The sequence below is a fragment of the Miniopterus schreibersii genome (assembly GCF_964146895.1).
Source record: "Miniopterus schreibersii genome assembly, chromosome: 1".
In the NCBI taxonomy this organism is placed as follows: domain Eukaryota; kingdom Metazoa; phylum Chordata; class Mammalia; order Chiroptera; family Miniopteridae; genus Miniopterus; species Miniopterus schreibersii.
In genome coordinates, this window is record NC_138101.1 from 177684441 (window position 1) to 177701849 (window position 17409).

Genomic DNA, 17409 nt, shown 5'->3' on the forward strand with positions numbered 1-17409 from the left:
TCTGGGGTCAGGCAGACCTGTGTTCAAATCCCGTCCCCACCCTCAAGTTGCTGTGTGAGCTGGGGCAGGTTGGTTAACCTCTCTGTGTCTGTTTCCTCCTCTGTGAGGCAGGGAGAATAACAGTATCTATCTTACAGGGTTGTTGGGAAGGTTAAGTGAGATAACACCTGACACACATAAGCCCTTAATAAACCTCAGCTAGTAGGACTATTAAGGCAGTGCCTTTCTGTTACATAAACTGCCATGTTTCCCACAAACTCCTCTGGCACAGCGCCCAGCAGGAATGTACATGAATGAGGCCGGTGGGCTGAATTCCTGCGACACAGCCACGCTTTGTTTGCATAGTCTTCATTTCTATGAAGAAATAGGCTTTTCATTATTGCTTTTAAAACACACACACACCTCTTGGCCTTTTATTTTTCTTATTCATGATAGAGAAAGGAGCACAGAGAAATATTTCTCTGCCATTGGGAGAAAAGGTGTTCAGGCGGTCTTGGGGACTTATAGGGAATGGTGGGGACTAGGGAGGGGGCTAGAGAGCACAAACCATGTCTTAAAAGACATCGACACCACTTAGATGGATATGACTGATGCCACAATTGATGCCAAGGGGAATATGAGTCTCACATGGCCAGAAACCCCAATGTTTCAAGAGATGCCAGGAAAATGGATTATTATAACAAATCTCTTGATTTTTAAATGTTGGCTCAAAATATTTAGAAATATTAGGTAGCACAGTGCGTTTTAATGGATCCGTGGACAGTGACCTTGAGACCTCTCCAACCTTTGCTCCTCTCCAGGCCTCTGCAGTCCGGGCTGTTCATGCTGCAGGGCCACCGCCCTATACAGCTCCAGTGAGTGCCACTCACTTTCAAATCCTTGAGACATACGGCTCAGAGCAGTGGCGAGGTCCCTCCTATACCCCCCAAGCCAGGACAGTGGAGCTACAAGCAAGCCTCTCTCCAGACAGACGCTGGCCCTTGCCGATCTCTCCCTCCTCTGACTTGTTGCAACTAAATGTACCACCCAATCAGCAGAGTAGCATAAGCTACAATGCTCTATCTCCAGCTAGTCTTTTATTGTATCAGCATATAAGGCTATCAGAGCACAAAATCCAGGCCTGTTAATAGATGGTTTCACTCGTGGATGTCTTGTCTCCCCAACTAAAATGTAAACTATGAACAGGGTCACATTTTACGTCTTTTTGAACCATATAGCAGCTCTTACACTGTACTCCTATCCCCATACCTACCTCTGTGTTGACAGATTCACCACAGAGTTAACTCTGAATTTGTTGCTATTGTGGGTGCCACTTGGGTAACACTTCAAGATACAGAAGAAGCCCTGGCCAGTGTGGCTCAGTGTTTGGAGCATCGGTCCTCACACTGAAGGGTTGTGGGTTCGATTCCCAGTCAAAGGGCATGTACTTGGGTTGCAGGTTCACTCCCCACCCCCAGATTGAGGCACATTTGGGAGGTAACCAATCACTGTGTGTCTCACACATCAATGTTTCTCCCCCTCTCTCTCTCTCTCTCTCTCTCTCCCTCTCCCTCCCCCTTCCTCCCTTGCACTCTCTCTGAAGAGCAATGGAAAAAGTATCCTCAGGTGAAGATTAACAAAACAAAAAAATATATATACAGAAGAAATCTCTTCCAGGAACACCAAGAAAGAGGAATATGTAGGAGCCAGTCCTAAATTTATCTAACAACAAAATTAGCCATTTCTGTGCCTTCCACATCAACATATGCCAGCCATAAAGTGCAATCCTGTAACGGGCTGTTTTAATGTCATTCAGAGGAGCTTATTTTTAATTTTCTCACCAGTAAAATGGAATAATCTAGGCTTACTAGCCACCCCCTAGAGGGACCAGAGAGAAGAAAGAATGTATAGACCATCTCCATTTATAAAGTATACTTAAAATCAGAAAATATTAGGTACATTGAGGCCAAGTACACTGTTAGGTGATAAAAGTATATGAAGAAGAAAAATCCTTAATTGTTCATGTATACCTGGGTTGAACTACCTATATTTAACCTACTGATTATTTAAGTAGTCAGTTCCCTTGGTGTCTAGCTCCTGTCCTATTGTTATGCAGAATAAAATAATTCATTTGCAGTTGTATTTGCTCTTCACTTCCCAAGGCTACTTAATTTTTTTTCTGTCTTAATAGGCCTAGAACCCCTAATAAAAGAGAGTTGAACAAACAGTTTGAGTACAGAGGAGTAAGTGCAAACACAGAGTACTTGAATCCCAAGGTAGTCCAACTGGAAAGAGCCTTGAAGATAACAATCCAACTCCTCTTACAGATGAAGCAACCAGGACCCAAAAAGGTTGGGTGACTCACCCAAGGACACCGCCAGTGAGAGGGACTGTACACGTCCGATTCCCAGCTCGCTCCACTCTCATGAGGCTGGGGACACCAGGGCTCCTTCAAACTCCTGCAGCCAGGCCCTTGAAGGCCTCATCCCGTAGGAGGGTGGGCCCCTAGAATTGAAAGCTATCAAGCTACACCAACAGCAAAATTGTATCCATTCAGCATTTGCTAGTGTCTGCTAAGCGCCAGGAGATGGAACACTGGAGACTGAACCTTGAGCAAGGGCCCCCGCCCCTGCGTTTCCACATTTACCTTCAAATTTGGTGAGATCATGACCAAGTAAAAAAAAATTAATGAACTTGACGCTTTCAGAGAAGTATTAAAACACTAAACCAGGATGGTACAGCAGAGAGTGAGGCGGGCGGGCTGCTTTGGATAGGGTGTCAGGGAATCACTCTGCAAAGTCCCGGACAGGGAGCATTGATTAATTTGAATAATTCATATTCAAACCCCCTAGCTTTGGTTTGAATATTAATTACCTCTAACAGGAAATTCACTGCCTCCGATGGCCAGTTCAGCTTGTTAAAAGGTTTCCTCCTGAACTGAGCTGAAATCTACCTCCCTGGGCCTTCCAATTTCAGTAGCTCATTTTCCGAGTGAGCACCACAGAAACCAGTCCGCTAAGCGATGTCAAATGCAAAGCACAGTCCTAAAATAAGACAGCTGTTTCCGTATCTTAATTTTAAATGATGTTTTTGGGAAAGTACAACATACCAAGGAGGTGACTTACATGTTCTCATTCAACCCCCAGTTCATAACAGGGTTTCAAACCACCCCTTCAAAGGAGGTTGGGACAGCCAACCTCCAGAGTCCCAGGCCTGTCCGTGTGAGTCCCCTGACACCATTAACAGGACAGACCAACTGCCTTCTAACCAGAACTCTAGCTGGGGCTTTACGGCACCGACTGCTGGCCTCGTTGCCCCCTCATTCGGCATGGCAAAGGAAAGTTGGCTCAGTGTTTTCTAAGACATTCATGGAATCATAGAACCGAGAACTCATCTGGTCCAACCACTTATTTCATAGACAAGGAAATAGACAAGGAAAGAAGTGACCACCCACGTCTATCATCACATTATGTCCCCTCCGGCCTCCAAACCAGGTGGGGCAGGGCTGGGCAGTTGCACTAATGTATAACTCCCAGGTTTGCTTGCATGTTGGCATGGACTTCCAATCCTCCCTGATCTTTAATGTGTGTCTGAGAAGACAGAGCCCAGCCCACTAATTCTCTTTTCATGTGGCCCTGCAGTCCAGAAATCTTCCAAACATCTGATGACGCACTGAAGGGGCCGAGTGACATGCGTTACTTGGTTTGCAAGAGTCCTCCATGCAGGTCCTGCTCTAAACCGAACCAAAAGCTATAGGATGTGGGGAGAGAAGTGGAAGTCAGGGACAACACAGAAGCCAAAAGTATTTCAGCTTTTACCTGCGTCTAGAAGTCCGCCTGTAATGCCTCAGTGCGCTCTAGGCTGAGCAGTAAAATGGTCAGTAACACAGGAAGAAAAATGTCTGAGTCCACAGGCCTTCTTGAGCCAATGAAGAGCCCCAGCCCTCCCCCTTTCCCCAGCTTGAAGCAATAGGGAGAGGATTGGAGCAGTGGCTATAGCTAATTGTCAGTGCCTCCCTCCTCTGCCCTCACTGGCTTCTGCCGCAGCTGGAGCTCTGGGAAGGGACCATAAATGACCACCTTGGGTGGAAAGAAAATGCTAAAATGCAATTCAATAGTCATGGGCAGCAGCTCTCAGAAAACAAAGCACTAAAAGCAGGAACACCAACTCCAGCCACCAGCAGATGCCTTCCAGAGCAGGCCCCAAGGTCCCAAGTTTCAGGTAGACAATAGGGCTGGTAGCTGATTAGAGTAATCACCTGCATTACCCGGGTTTCTCCATCACTCCTCAGGCAGGATGCCACCTCACTGAGTGGTAAAATATTACACCTTCCACCACAGGCCACACAGCAGCACAGCTGAGGCAGGAACTTGGTGTTCAATGCAGCTGCTGCACCAGAGTGACCCCACTACATCTTCCATTGCCACACTGTACTTCAGTTTCCCCATTTGTAAGAGGCATAAAACAAACCACCGTCTGCTTACCACCCCAACTGCCTGGGCTGCAGGGAGGATAACCAGATGGGATGGGAACATCTCAGGGAGGGACGGGCTGGGAAGAGACACATTCTCTTCCACAACTGTGGGTCCCCAGGGGAGAGTGAATAGCAGAACTCAGACCTGCCAGGTTGCAACACTAAAACCTCTCGGGAAGAAGGGCTCTGTCACTGCAAGCTACTCCCACATTCTCAATACTGCCTTTGTCCACAGTCTTCATTCCCAAAGCTCTTTCCTCTCCATATCATCTGATCCTTACCACAGCCCTATAAGGCGGGCAGAGTGAATATGCTTCCTGAGCTCATGCTTAGAGGAGAAAAATGAGTCTCAGAGAGGTTAAGTGATTTGCCCAAAGTTACACAGCAAAGTCATAAATCCAGGCCTGCCTGACAGGGCTGGAATGAGAGGGAGACAAGTGAGGTGCCAGGGTGCAGAATTTAAGAAGACGCTCACTTGCACGACCCTGAGTGTGAGCACCTCCTTAAAGTCTGCCCTGCTGCCTGACCCCAAACCACAGGCTTTCCCAGAGCACGGAGGCTGCTGCCTCCACACACTGCACCTGCTGGTCGACCCTGCAAGAACCTACCCCCAGAGCTGTGGGGCGGCCAGATCTACTGCCTGAGCTGGGCATCTCCCTCTGTCAGGATCCAAGAACATTTTCCCAGAGCCCTGCTCCAGGAAACACTTCCCAAAAGAGTGGAATGAAACAGAAGGAGGAAGTATTGTCATTACAGCCATGTGAGGCTGCCATGCACCCTTGAGCTGCCACCCACCCTTGAGCCAGAGGGCCAGGAAAGACAGGCTGGGCCAGCCTCCAATCAGCCTTAAGATGAGATGACATGAGACAGGCCACATGGGCAACTCCCAGGATGATGGCCCCTTGATGCTGGCCCCACCCAGCCAAGCTCTGCTCTCTCCAGGCCCAGCTAAGCCCCAACTCTGCCTCCCCCTCCCTTACACAGCTAGCTACAGAAGATTTTTTTATCCTCAGGAGAGAAAAACTATTTTCTAATGTGGATGATTCTGTTTACTAATTGGCCAGCTTGCTAATGGATTATGACGTATTTTAGCTTCTCTAAAGAAATAACACCTGCGTACCAAGGGGGACTCTAGGGTAGTGGGCAGCTATGGGGGCTTATGAGCTGATCTGCTAGGATTCAAATCCCACTTCACCTGGGCAAGTTACTCACCTGCCCTGAGCCCAATCCCCATCTATAAAAAGGGGACGGGGGCCCTAGTCAGTTTGTCTCAGTAATTAGAGCATCGGCCTGTGGACTGAAGGGTCTTGGGTTTGGCAAGAGGCAACCAGTCAGTGATATGTCTCTCTCACATTGATGTTTCTCTCTCTCCCTCCTCCCCTCCCTTCCACTCTCTCTGAAAAGCAATGGAAAAGATATCTCTAGTGAGGATTTTAAAAAAAAAGGGGGGGGGGGAACAGTACCACCATCCTCAGGTTGTGGCTGTTACAAAAACCAGCCATGATAAGTGCCTAGAAGGGGGCCAGGTACTGAATTTCATTTTTTTTTCTTATATATATTATTTAACACTCACAACTCTGTAGGTTTTTATTTTTAAAGTGTAACTTATGTACAGGAAAGTGCATAAATCCTCAGTGTGCAGCTCAAATCGCTTTTATGTGCATATCCTCTATCTCCTCATCAAATTGCTCTCCGTGTAGATTAGTCTTGCCTGCTTAGGAACTTCACATAAATGAACTCACATTATGTGCTCTCCTGTGGCACACTTCTTTCACTCAGCTTTATGTTTTTGCAATTCACCCACGTTGTATATATCAGGCATTTGTTCTTTTATACAGCTGTATAGTATTCCTTGGCATGACTATGCCATGCTTTGCTTACCCATTAAATTAGGTGTCATTGTCATCATCATTCTCATCCCATTTTGCAAATGAGGAAACTGGGGCTCTGGGCTGCTTACAAGATTTTTAGCCTGAGGTCACAGAGTGAAGTCAGTTCCAAGCAGGGACCTGAACCCAGGTCCCTGACTCCAAAATCTGCTTCTTACATGGGCAGCAGAGTCTCTCATCCCCCTGGACTAGGGGGCGGGCAGAAACGAACTCCCATATAATCATGAGCTCCTTCTCCCTGCAGTGCAGTGGGGATTTGGGGGCAGCTACCTGACTGGCTCCAGATGGTAAGAAAATTGCCTCGGGTTTGGCCATTGCCAATATTTATTTTCACTGTACCCCAAGCTGACAGCACAAGTAAGTTCGTCACTCACAGCCCTGTACCTTGAGACCTGGCCTTTGCCAACATGTCAGCACAATTGCAAACAGCCTACACGCAGAGGAGGCACCCCCATCCCCTGACCAGCAGCTGACTCTGGTGGGCAGGAGGGAACCCAGCCTGGCACGTGGGCAGCCCCTGCCCTGGCTCCTCAGAGATTAATTTCCCACAGTGATAACTTTGGGACTCCTCCAAAAAGCACTGTAGGCCCTAGGGCTAGAAGTTTTCTCTGTAACCCAATCTTTACCCACCAAGAGGTGGTCACCACAGGACCCCCCAGGGTTGACTGAACCTCAAGAAAAGGCTGACGTTTCTCGCTGCTTCCCAGCTCTCTGAATTCCTACTTGCAGCCCAGCAGACCAGAGGCTAGCCTGAGAAGGGCGGTCTGGAAGGCAACAGGAGGGTGGTGAGGAGCCTGGCCGGTCTCCCCCCCGCCCCCTCCTCCCCTGAACTCAGGTAGAGTTCCAGTCAGTCCAGCCAGACGTGATTAAATGGTTGGCTACGTGCGGGGCGGGGAGACCCCGGGGGAAGAAGGGCACAGAGCCAACTCCCAAGGAGCCTGGGGCACCCTTTCCTGTCGATCATTAACAGAAGCCACCCTGCCGCAGGCAGAGAAGGGGAAAGTCCAAGGAGGTGGCCTGCCCCCTCCTCCCAGGCCCTGTCCTCTAAATACTCCAATCCAGGGCCTCATGGGACATGAGATCATGACATTCGCTGGAGGGGGTGTGTGTGGAGTCATCTAATCCAACTGGCTGCCTCTCATGTCCCTGCAAAATCTCCACAAAAGGCCAAGGGAGACAGGAACTAACATGAGTCAATTTGCAGTTACTGTGTGCTAGGGACTGTGCCAAATGTATTCAGTGTGCCAGCCTGTGACATGGTGGTAAAATGCAATGATGGAGCTAGGCTGTCTGGGTTCAAATCCTAACACTTCTAGCTGTGTGACAAAATCCATGAACTCTGCACTCCGATTTCTCCATATGCAAAATGGGGATAGTACAGAACTTCCTCCATGGGGTCACTGAGAGCTTCACAAATTAACACACATGCGAGTTCCCAACTACCTAGCACTTAGGAAGAGCTGTTATGGCTAATGGTCCACTTGATCCTCACAATCACCCTTTGAGATGCAGATGGAAAATCCAAGGTTGAGTCATTTGCCCAAAGCACAAACTGGTATAAGGAGAGCTGGATTTGAACCCAGGGTGAAGGATTTCAACACCCCTTCTACACCATGGAAACTTCCTCCTGCCCTGACCCTGTCTGCCCCTTTGGTAACCAGTGCTTCACAATCCAATTGGCTGCAAAGCCCAGCTTTTGTCTGGGAACATTCTCTCAAAGGCCCTCCTTTCTCCAGAGTGCCACTGAGGAACATCAGGTTCCCGGCCTTCCTCTTTAAAATGAGACTTCCAGGCCTAAAAAGGTAAGTCATTGCTCAGTGGCCAAAACAGCTCATTTATTTGAGCTGCTCCAAGGGAAAACCTTCAGCCAAGGGCTGGACCACGGGTGCAGGACCAACAGCCACAGAGACCCTACCCAGCCAGGACAGACCTTGTGTAGGACCCTAAACCAGAGATGCCCCAAGGTCTAGAGCAGGAGGTAGGGAAGTAGGCCTCCTGCCCCAGGAAGTTGGCTGACAAAGGCCGGCCTGGTTTTTCCTGTTCACTTCCCTTCGTGTAGACCTTGCCTCCAGCTCTCTGTACATGGCTCCTATGCCCCCCAGACTGTAGATGAGCTCAGTAATAGAGGTCCCCTGCCAGCTGGGCTCAAACCCCCCTGGACTCCCTGCCAGCCCGGAGCACAGGACAGCTGCTGCGGCCCTTTCATCTTCTAAAACCATGGAAAAAGAATGGGCCTGAAAGAATTCTGCCATTTCCTTTCCCAAGTAGCTTTGGACCTATCTCCTCTACATTTAAGATCTAGATAGTAGAAAAATCAGGCTCTTGGGCAACCAAGCTCACTTGGAACAGAGAGCTTCCTGGGGCCATAGGGAGCCTCCTCTTGTCTTTACAGACCACCCCACCCTCCAGGGCTTACTTTGTTATCACTCAAAGACTGACTCAACGGAGGAAATTCTGGGTAGGCAGTGGGTATGCTTAGTCCCCTCTGAACCCAACCAGGAGCTGGAAATTTAGATGTTTCCTACTTGCCCATCTAGGCCTGCAGGGACTGAGCTCAAGGTGAGTGATTGCTTTTAGTCAAAGTAAGATCACATGCCATGCCACCACCACACACACAGAGTCAGTCATTCCCTCCTTAAGGGACAGAGGCCCAGCTTCACTCCAGTTAGAAGGTCTGCTTTCCCCCTTCCCTCCACCACCACCTTTTGCCGTAAGAGGTTACACTCCCTTTTTTCCATCTCATACCCCTGCCCCCCAGCAGGCACCTGCTGGCCTGGGAAGGAAGAGTTGACAGGGTGCATAAGGTAGGTCTTCCCCAGCCTCAAGGACAGCCCTGACCCAGCCAATGTCTTCTGCAGACTACATGCCTTTGGCCAGGGGGAGTCAAGGTGGAAATTCAGCTTACCCCTCAAAGTGCAGAGAACCAAAGGCAGCTGAGCCTCAAACAGCAATATCTACATCTGCCTCCCCAAAAAGAAATCCTCCCAAGAACCAGACTTGAGGTTTTCAGGATCCAACCACTCTGGCAAGCAAACCATCCCCTCAGTGGGCATCTGGCTTTGGCTGGGTTGCTTCTAGCAAAGGAGACCTCACCCTTCCCAAGATGATGATAAACCTACTCTGCATGGTATTAAGGTGTCACAAAAACCTATGGTAGTGGGACCTAAGGACGACTTCTTGTCATGCTGGCCATTTTAATACCCACCTCCCCTTAACAGCCCTCCCAACAGAGAAGCACATGTCAGATCCAGGTGAAACCACCCCTGTCCCAGTGCCCTGTGATTGAGCCTTTAACCACCCTAGATGCCCCTCTCCAAGCCTGCAATGTTTCATCCTACTCCAGGTGGTAGTTTGAGGATAGGGCTTCCAGTCAATTTTCAGTGGGAAAAATGAGCCTAGAAGCACCCACATCACTCATCCAAATCCAGACTTGCTGGTATGCCATGTGCTACATACATCCCCCTTCACCATATTGGCAACCCAAACGTCATGCACAGGCTGGGCAGAGAAGACTAGAAGCCCCTGTGCCTCAGCAGCCCTCAAGAACCTACAAGTCCACGCAGGTGGGCAAGGCTGGCCCCTTGTCACCAACACTCTAGGCAGGTAATATAGAGAAGTACAGGCTGCTCTGCAATTATTCTCCACTCCATCCCAAGTTCAGCAGCTTCCAGAATCAACAGGAAGCTAGCCATTGTTTTATCTGCAACATATACAGGAGACAAACCTACAAAGGAAAACCACAAACCAAGCAAAACCAGCTTTACCATCAGTGTTTCTTGAAAAAAAAATGGGGTTTATTGATTTTTAAACTGCAAATAGTCGTTACAAAAAGTATTTTTTCTTTTAAATAAATTCACACAAAGAAAGAGAAATAGAAAGCGACGGTAGTGACCAGCAAGAGGAATAATAATTACATTCATCTTAATGTGTGTGTGCCAGTTCTGTTTGCATTAACATTGGAAAACTCTAAACCTGGAATCCAGAACCTCAAATCTGCGATCGGAATGTCTTGAGATGGGCACGTGGAAGTCAAAGGGTTTCTTTTTTTTTTTTTTCCCTTTTAGAAGCTATACATAAAAAGTTGTTTTCCTTCTGTACTGTCACAGAACTTCTACATACATTCTCAGTCCTAGTTGTGAAAGGCCTAAAGAGAAAGAAACTCAATTTGCAGTCCAACACAAAGGGGGGAAATTTCTAAAATAAATAATCCAACAGTTTTTTGCATTTTTTTAAATTAATTTTTCATTTTTTTAAAATAAAATAACCAAAAAAAGTGTAAAGTTACAAAAAATGTCGTTGAAGAATAATATATTAAAACTGTGGAAAAAAGGGAAAAAGACACGTCACAAAATTTTAAGATTAATATGAAGATCATAATTTAACATAAAAGAATATATTCTATGGATTTGTCATCCCGATAAATATGAACAAAATTAACAAAAAAAAAGCATAGTTTGGCAATAAATACGTTTTGATAAGTTAAATAAGCTTTTTTATATTGATGTGCAGTGACAAGCAAAATTTTTGCTCTCCAATTTCTGAAAGTTATATGAAGTTTAAAACCCAGGGAAAAAAGCATGGCGTGAGTGCTCTAAGGATAGACCTACGGTATTCTAGAGCAAAAACCATTAAAGCTACTTCTACGGGAAATCGTTTTACACAGATATTGTATGTGGAATGAATACCATTAACTCTCACCCCTTACATGTTTTTTTTAGCTTTTCTCTCACTTTTTTGTCATTGTTTTTAAAAGATGTCACATATGAACTGGGGAACTTTAGCACCAAAATCAAGTCTCTCATAGTCCATCCATCTAGCTTCCCCTTCCTCCCCACTTTTAAAAAAAAAGAAAAAAATTAAATCACAAAGTCCCACTTATGTCACAATCTTCATCCACTTTTTCAGTCTTCCTTCCTGTAGACCTACACGAACCCAGGCAAGATTAGTCAACAGAGGTTCGGGTCGGGAAGAAAAAGGTTTTGAATGTCAAGATAGGTTTCCCCAAAAACCCAAGTCTGGCAACAACTCTCCCAAGGGGGTGTGGGGGGGTTACTGGGGAAGGGAGGAGGAAGTGTGTGGGAGACTGAAATAAGGGAAGGTGCAGTTGTATCGCCAGTGGAGGGAGCTGCTGGTCTGGGTCCCCCCCCCCCCCCATGGGCAGAGGCTCTGGGAGGCCCACGGGTGCCCTCTGGCGCTGAAGAGGTAATGTAGTCACAGTGACAAAGTTAGGTTACAAGGCACTAAGTTGCTTCTGTAAACTGTTACTGCTTTTTCTTTTGTGATTTGGCACTTAAGGCTTAAGCCAGAAAAAAGGCATCTACTGACAAATATGGGACTTGTCTATTATGCATGGTAAGTGGACTATAAAATCATGGGGAGGGGGTTTCAAGCCAGAGGAAGCTACTGACAAATTGACTTGTCCTTGTTAGGTGGGTTAAAAGGGAGGAAAGAGGGAGGAGCATTCCAAGGTTCTAGGGGAAAGGGGTTGAGCTTAACCTTGTTAATGTAGGAGTTTGTAGGGTAGGACAGGAAGACTAGGGTAGGGGATGTAGGTATGTATAAGGTGGGGTGTTGGAGTGGGTAGGGAGGCCCTCCCTACCCTGGCTTAGTCATCTGAGATGGAAAGTCTGCTGAAAATGGGCAGGCGTCTTGAGTTGTCCAAGGTAGGGGAGTCTGAGCCACTGTGGCTGCTGCTGGAGCTGCTCAGGTAGCCCTCCTGGTCCGAGAGAGAATCCTGAGGGCTGGGGGGAGAGTCAAACATGTGAGGGGACTCGGACATGGGCCGGAAAAGGAAGGTGGTAGGGGAGCCACCCCCAGGCAGCCCCATGCTAGGGGCAAAGAGGCTTGCCAGCTCCTGGCTGGAGAAGGCAAAAGGGTTATTGGTGCCATCAGGCAGGGTGGGTGAACCCAGGAGGTCATCGGCGCTCAGGATGGGGGGTGGGGTGATGGACGTGGGGCTGTCCAGCAGCCCTGTGGCAGCGGCGGTGGCAGCGGCACTGGGAAACCCAGCAAAGCTAAAGCTATGCTGGAGGCGGGGACGGTCAGCGGAGAGGTCCCGGGGCCCAGCCAGGGCGCGGCGCTCCTCGGCATTGTGGATGAAGTGGCAGCGGGGCCCGTAGGGGCAAAAGCCGATGGTATGGAAGGTGCGGCACAGCTCTGTCTTGTACTTGGGGTGGCGGGTCAGGCTTCTGAGCTCATGGATGCCATGTGCGAACTGGCACTTGTCCCCGTACTTACAGGCACCATTCTCCTCGAAGGGGCGGCACAGCTCCGTCTTGTAGCGGCTGGAGTTGACCTGGCCACTCCCTGGCTGCTTCTGGGTGGGCAGCAGCCGCTCGCCCCCTTCTGAGAAAGAGCGGTCTCGGAAGCGGCTATCCCGAGAGCTCAGAGCTGGGGCTGGCTCACCCTTGAGGCTGCTGAGGAGCTGGTTCTGGTGGAACTTGGAGCTGGGCAGGGTGACTGAGTGCCTCCGGGGGAAGCCCCCACCAGTAGGGGTGCCCACCGCCTTCCTGTCCAGCAAGCAGCCCCCTGCACTGGGAGTACTGTAGTTGAGCATCTTGTTACCCTGGAAGGAAGAGAGAGGAGAAAGAGGATGGTTAGTGACAAAGGCCATCCACCAGGCCCAAAGAGGGTACCTGCTAAGGGCAGCCCCCTCCATAATCAGAAATGCCCATCTCCAAGGAACCATCCTCACCCCTACCCTGGTAAACCCCCTCCCCTCCTCTCCCACAGACCAGCCACCTGGGTTTACTTTGGACCCATGCATTAAAAAATAATGACAAAATAAAAAAAATCCTGGCCTATGTGAGAAACTGTTTTATGCATGCACCCTACCTCATGCAGACCCCTGAAATGGACCCCTATATCCTGTCCCCAAAGCTACCACTTGTATTCATAAAATTCAACTTCTTTACCTCCCAAATAGATTCCTCAGTTCAAAATATCCCACATCACTCTAGACCTTTCTAGCTTGCCTCTTCCCCTGACAAAAACAGGTAAACCTTATTAGACTAGGAGCCCCACTCCCTTTTAATCAGTCCTGGCTTAGTTGACCACCCCCAAAGCCTGGCCTAAGACTCTTAACTTCCTCCTTTAGAAGTGTTCCCTTCCTTTGGCAACAGGTTTCCAGGCTGCCTTTGCTTTTATCTAGCTGGGGGGGGGGGGCGGGGGGGGGGGGGAGAAATCCCCCTTTCCCTGCCTGGGGTTAGTGGGGGGGAGGGATGTGATTCCTGAAAATAAAACTCACTGCCCCATGCTCCAGAAAGGGGTGCCTTCCACAGTGCTCTCCCCAACATTCTCTGCCCATCCCCTCCCCCGGGAAGATGCCTTTGCAATTAGTCTTCTGGCTCCAAGAGCAAGCTGGAATAAGAGCGCCAGTGTTTAATCTTTAACGCGAAGCTGCAGGTGGGAAGGAAAAGGAAAGCACCAAATCCCCCCACCCGCCTGCCAGTCAATAAAGGATTGGGGGGGGGGCAGAGCCACCACAGGGAGGTTTCTGTTCCAGTGGGACCCTGGTCCCCTGCCCAAACTGTGCCCAAGATTTGGAAAGGGTGCTGGGGATGGTGGTGGGGAATGACCTGGGAGTTGGCTCCCAGCCCATGTGGGTGTCATTGTGCAAATTCTAAAGTTGGTCCCTTAGGATCAGCTGCCGGGGATCAGGAATCTGTAACAGCAACCACCCCACGGAGAGCGGATTACAGGAACCAAGTTGAGAGCTGGTTCTCAACAATGAGGTTCATTTAAAAAGTCCTGCGGGGGGAGGGGGCGAGAGAAAGAGAAACAGATCAAAGAGCGAGAGAGCGGGGCGGGAGCGAAGTGCGGGAGAGCTCCCGCGGCCGCCGGGGCAGCTGGAGTTTGGGAAAGTGCAGGGAAGGAAGGAAGCTGAAATTCCAACTTTGTGATGTTTCTCTTCAGCTCCTCGGCGTCCCTGCACCCCAACCCTGCAGCCCTGGGGCCTTGGCAGCTGCGCGGACTGGAGAAGCAAGCTGGGAAGAGAGAGCAACATGACCCGACGTGTTTAAAAGGAGGCAGAAGCACTTTAGCAATTAAAAGTAGCCTAGCAGCTTCCCTATTTCTTTAGGAATAAAACTGGGGAGAGGGAGCGAAAAAAATTTAACACCCATAGACTGTTTGGGTTTTTTTGCTCTGTACACTTAAACCGCCCTCCTGGAACATTCCGGGTTTAAAACTTGCTTTTTCTCACACCCGCTGGCCAGCCACAGGCTTAAGGACGCCCTATCGAACCTTCCTCGAGAAGACCCTTGAATTCAGGATGGCCTTTTTGTCCTCGTGTCCCCCTCCCCCCCATATCTACGAGCTGCGATCCCCCAGAAAGCTAGTGGGTCTACCTGAGTCCCACTTTCACCCCCAAAGTGTGCAGCACGACCGTCTATCCCGGGAGGAAGACTGGCCGACTTGGGGCGACCTGAAGCCCCCGCTGCAGTTCTGCCGCGTCCTTTTGAATGACAACTCCCAGCCTTTTTCTCGCGGATTCCCAGCCGCTTGAAAACAAGAGCAGAGAATCTCCAGCCAAACGTCCGGAGACTCACTGCCCCGAGGGAGCCCCCCTCCCAACCCCAGAGGCCGGCGGCGTGGCCAAAGAGCCTCGAACCCCTCCGGTGGTGGGGATCCCCGGGGCGCACACCCGGAGCGGAGACCGAGCAGACCCGGGAAACTGGGCTCAAGCAGCACGTGACCACCGAAAAACTGCCCCAATCCAAGCCAGTGCCCCGCGCCCCTCGGGGAGCCCCGCCACGCAAACTTAGCCCCCCAAAACTCTGGTCTCTGGGTTACATTCCCCTGCAATCCCCGCCGGAAACTGTTGCAGCTCCAAGGGTGGGGAGAAGAGGGCCGAATTCCTTCAAACTGGGGAGGAGGGGAGGAGCGGGGCGGAGGAAAAGAAACTATCTTGACTTTCTCCTCTGCCCCCCTGCTTTTCCCAGGCATTAGCTTTTGGGGGTTCTCTTTTTACGGCAAAAGGGAAAGTACTTGAAAAACGAACGCTCCGCCCTCACTTTACCTTGCATAAAACTTCGCTCAAGTCGAAGATGGTGGCAGACACGAGGGTGGTGGCCATCGCGGGCGCTCGCTCGGGGCAGGACGGGGTCTGGCGCGTCGCGAAGGTCCCGGTGCGGGGACGGCGCAGCCTCCGGCTCTCCGGTCTGGAGTCCCACACGCCGGCTCCCGGGCCCCTCGCCTTTCTGACTCGGGCTGCGGCGCGCGAAGTCCGCCTTATAGTAGCTCGGGGGGGGAGGCGGAGTTTAAACTTATTTAAATGAGGAAGAGGAGGAAAAAAAGTTGATTGACACTGAAGTTGAATCAGCCATGCGGTCAAACTCGGAGGGGGCGGGGGGACTTTCAAAAGGAAGAAGGGGGAGGGGAGACGAGGAAAGAAGGCGAGGGGAAAAAAAAAAACCACTGAGCCGCGCACAACTTTTTTTTCTTAAAGAGGAAAAGTTTCGAGCCCGCTCGCCTCGCTCCCCGGCGCCCTGCTCTGCAGCCGCGCGCCCCTCCTTTGTCAGCCTGCGAGCCGGGTTCTGTGACATCACTCATTCCACCCTCTTTGGGGTTCTTGTTGTGTTGTTGTTTTTTGGTCGGGCAGGAAGGCGGGCTCGACTTTCTCTTTTTGCAAGCGCGAGCAGAAGCCCGTCCTGAGCCCCGCTGCGGTTTCCATCTTGAGATCTTTCCTCAAACTTCTCCAAGTGCTCCGCACGACTTACTCTTTTTGCTGAGTTGTCTTCCGCACTCGGCTGCCCTCCGCAAACCTGGCAGGGCTAGGGGGTTGGAAACTTGGGGCGCACAAAACCTTCAACGCCAGGGTTTTACGCTTTTTTCAAGGAGAAGGGGAGGTGGGAAACTTTCCCGGAGGAAGACCCGGCCTGGCGGGGGTGAGCGCAGCACCCTGGAGCGCTCCGCACCCGTCTACACTCGCGCTGATTTTGCAGCCAGCACTCTCCGATTGTAGGCCTGGGGATGGGGGGCGGGGGCGAGGTGGCCGGGGGGCCGCGAAGAGCACCACCGCCCAGGCGGATTATTTTAGCCATACTGGGAGTTGTATTTATTCCGCGCATACAATCTTTAAACTGTTTCGTGAAGAAAACCTGAATCCTCATGAACTCCCCTCCCTTCCCCCACCCCCAAAATCCCACCCAGCAACACACAACTTTCCACGCGCGCTCTGAACTGTGGTCCGCGCCGAAACACACGCGCACACACGCCTAGATGCTCGAACAATGAAAAAAAAGTTACTTTGGCAAGAATGAAGGTAAAGAGAGGGGGGAGGCGCCACTTATTGTTGTTCCTCCCCCGCCCCCTCGGGAACGGAACATATGGCTTGTCACGCTGCGCTGTTTGGGCGGGACGGGGGGGAGGGGGCTTGGGATCTTCGAAACCGAAAGGACCCTGATATTGTTACAACTTTAAAAACTGCAAAATTGTATTTATTTACTGTTAGGTTCCGATGCCCCTCCACTCACCCAAATAAAAAGTTGTTAACGTGTCCCCCTCCCGCCCCCGCGCCTTCGCGCCGGGGCTGAAGTGAGGAGCCAGGCGGAAACCGCAGGGCTGCGTTTCTTTCCTATTCCCCCGCGTGCCGGCCGCCTCCTCAGCCCTCGCACGTTTCTTCCCAGCACTCGAGGCCGGCGGGTCTGTTACGAAACTCGGTGCGTTGAGTGGCTTAGAGCGGGTTCCATTGCGATGTAATTAGGTCACCCCATTATGCGCACGTTTCTTTGGAAAGGACGGGGCGGGCGGAGTAAAGCGCTGGAGTCGCACTCTCACCCCCCCCCACACACACACACACATTTTACTGCATTTCTTATTTATTCGTTAACCTCCGGGCAAACCCAGGCAAACCTTCCAATCACAACTGTTCTAGGAACCGGTTGTTTTTCATCTTTGCGAAACACACAACTTTTGCTGCAACCACGACCTACGTGATCCCCAACCCGGTTCGCTTTTATTTGTCGTCTTTGACTTAAATTGATGGCCCCCATTTTTAACCCGGCTGCTGCCCTTTGCTTTTTCTCCTTCGGCTGTCCAGCCGCCTGTTGCTTCCCTCCCTTTGCT

The 17409-nt window shown here is 50.4% G+C and overlaps 1 protein-coding gene across 5 annotated transcripts; it reads right to left on the reverse strand.

Annotated features, from left to right (window-relative positions):
• Window positions 1-10112: 10112 nt before the first annotated feature.
• ZFP36L1 (ZFP36 ring finger protein like 1) lies at window positions 10113-15549 on the reverse strand. 5 transcript variants are annotated; one of them, XM_081155819.1, is made up of 3 exons: window positions 15362-15549; window positions 14237-14327; window positions 10113-12907 (listed from the first exon to the last, which is right to left on the reverse strand). In XM_081155819.1, exon 3 carries the CDS (start codon window positions 12896-12898, stop codon window positions 11948-11950), a length of 951 nt encoding a protein of 316 aa, XP_081011945.1. In that variant the 5' UTR covers window positions 12899-12907; window positions 14237-14327; window positions 15362-15549; the 3' UTR covers window positions 10113-11947. The 5 variants fall into 5 exon arrangements, with proteins under 5 accessions (XP_081011945.1, XP_081011946.1, XP_081011948.1 ...); XM_081155820.1 differs by having other exon boundaries at window positions 13920-14327; XM_081155822.1 differs by lacking the exon at window positions 14237-14327 and having other exon boundaries at window positions 15362-15433.
• Window positions 15550-17409: the final 1860 nt, after the last annotated feature.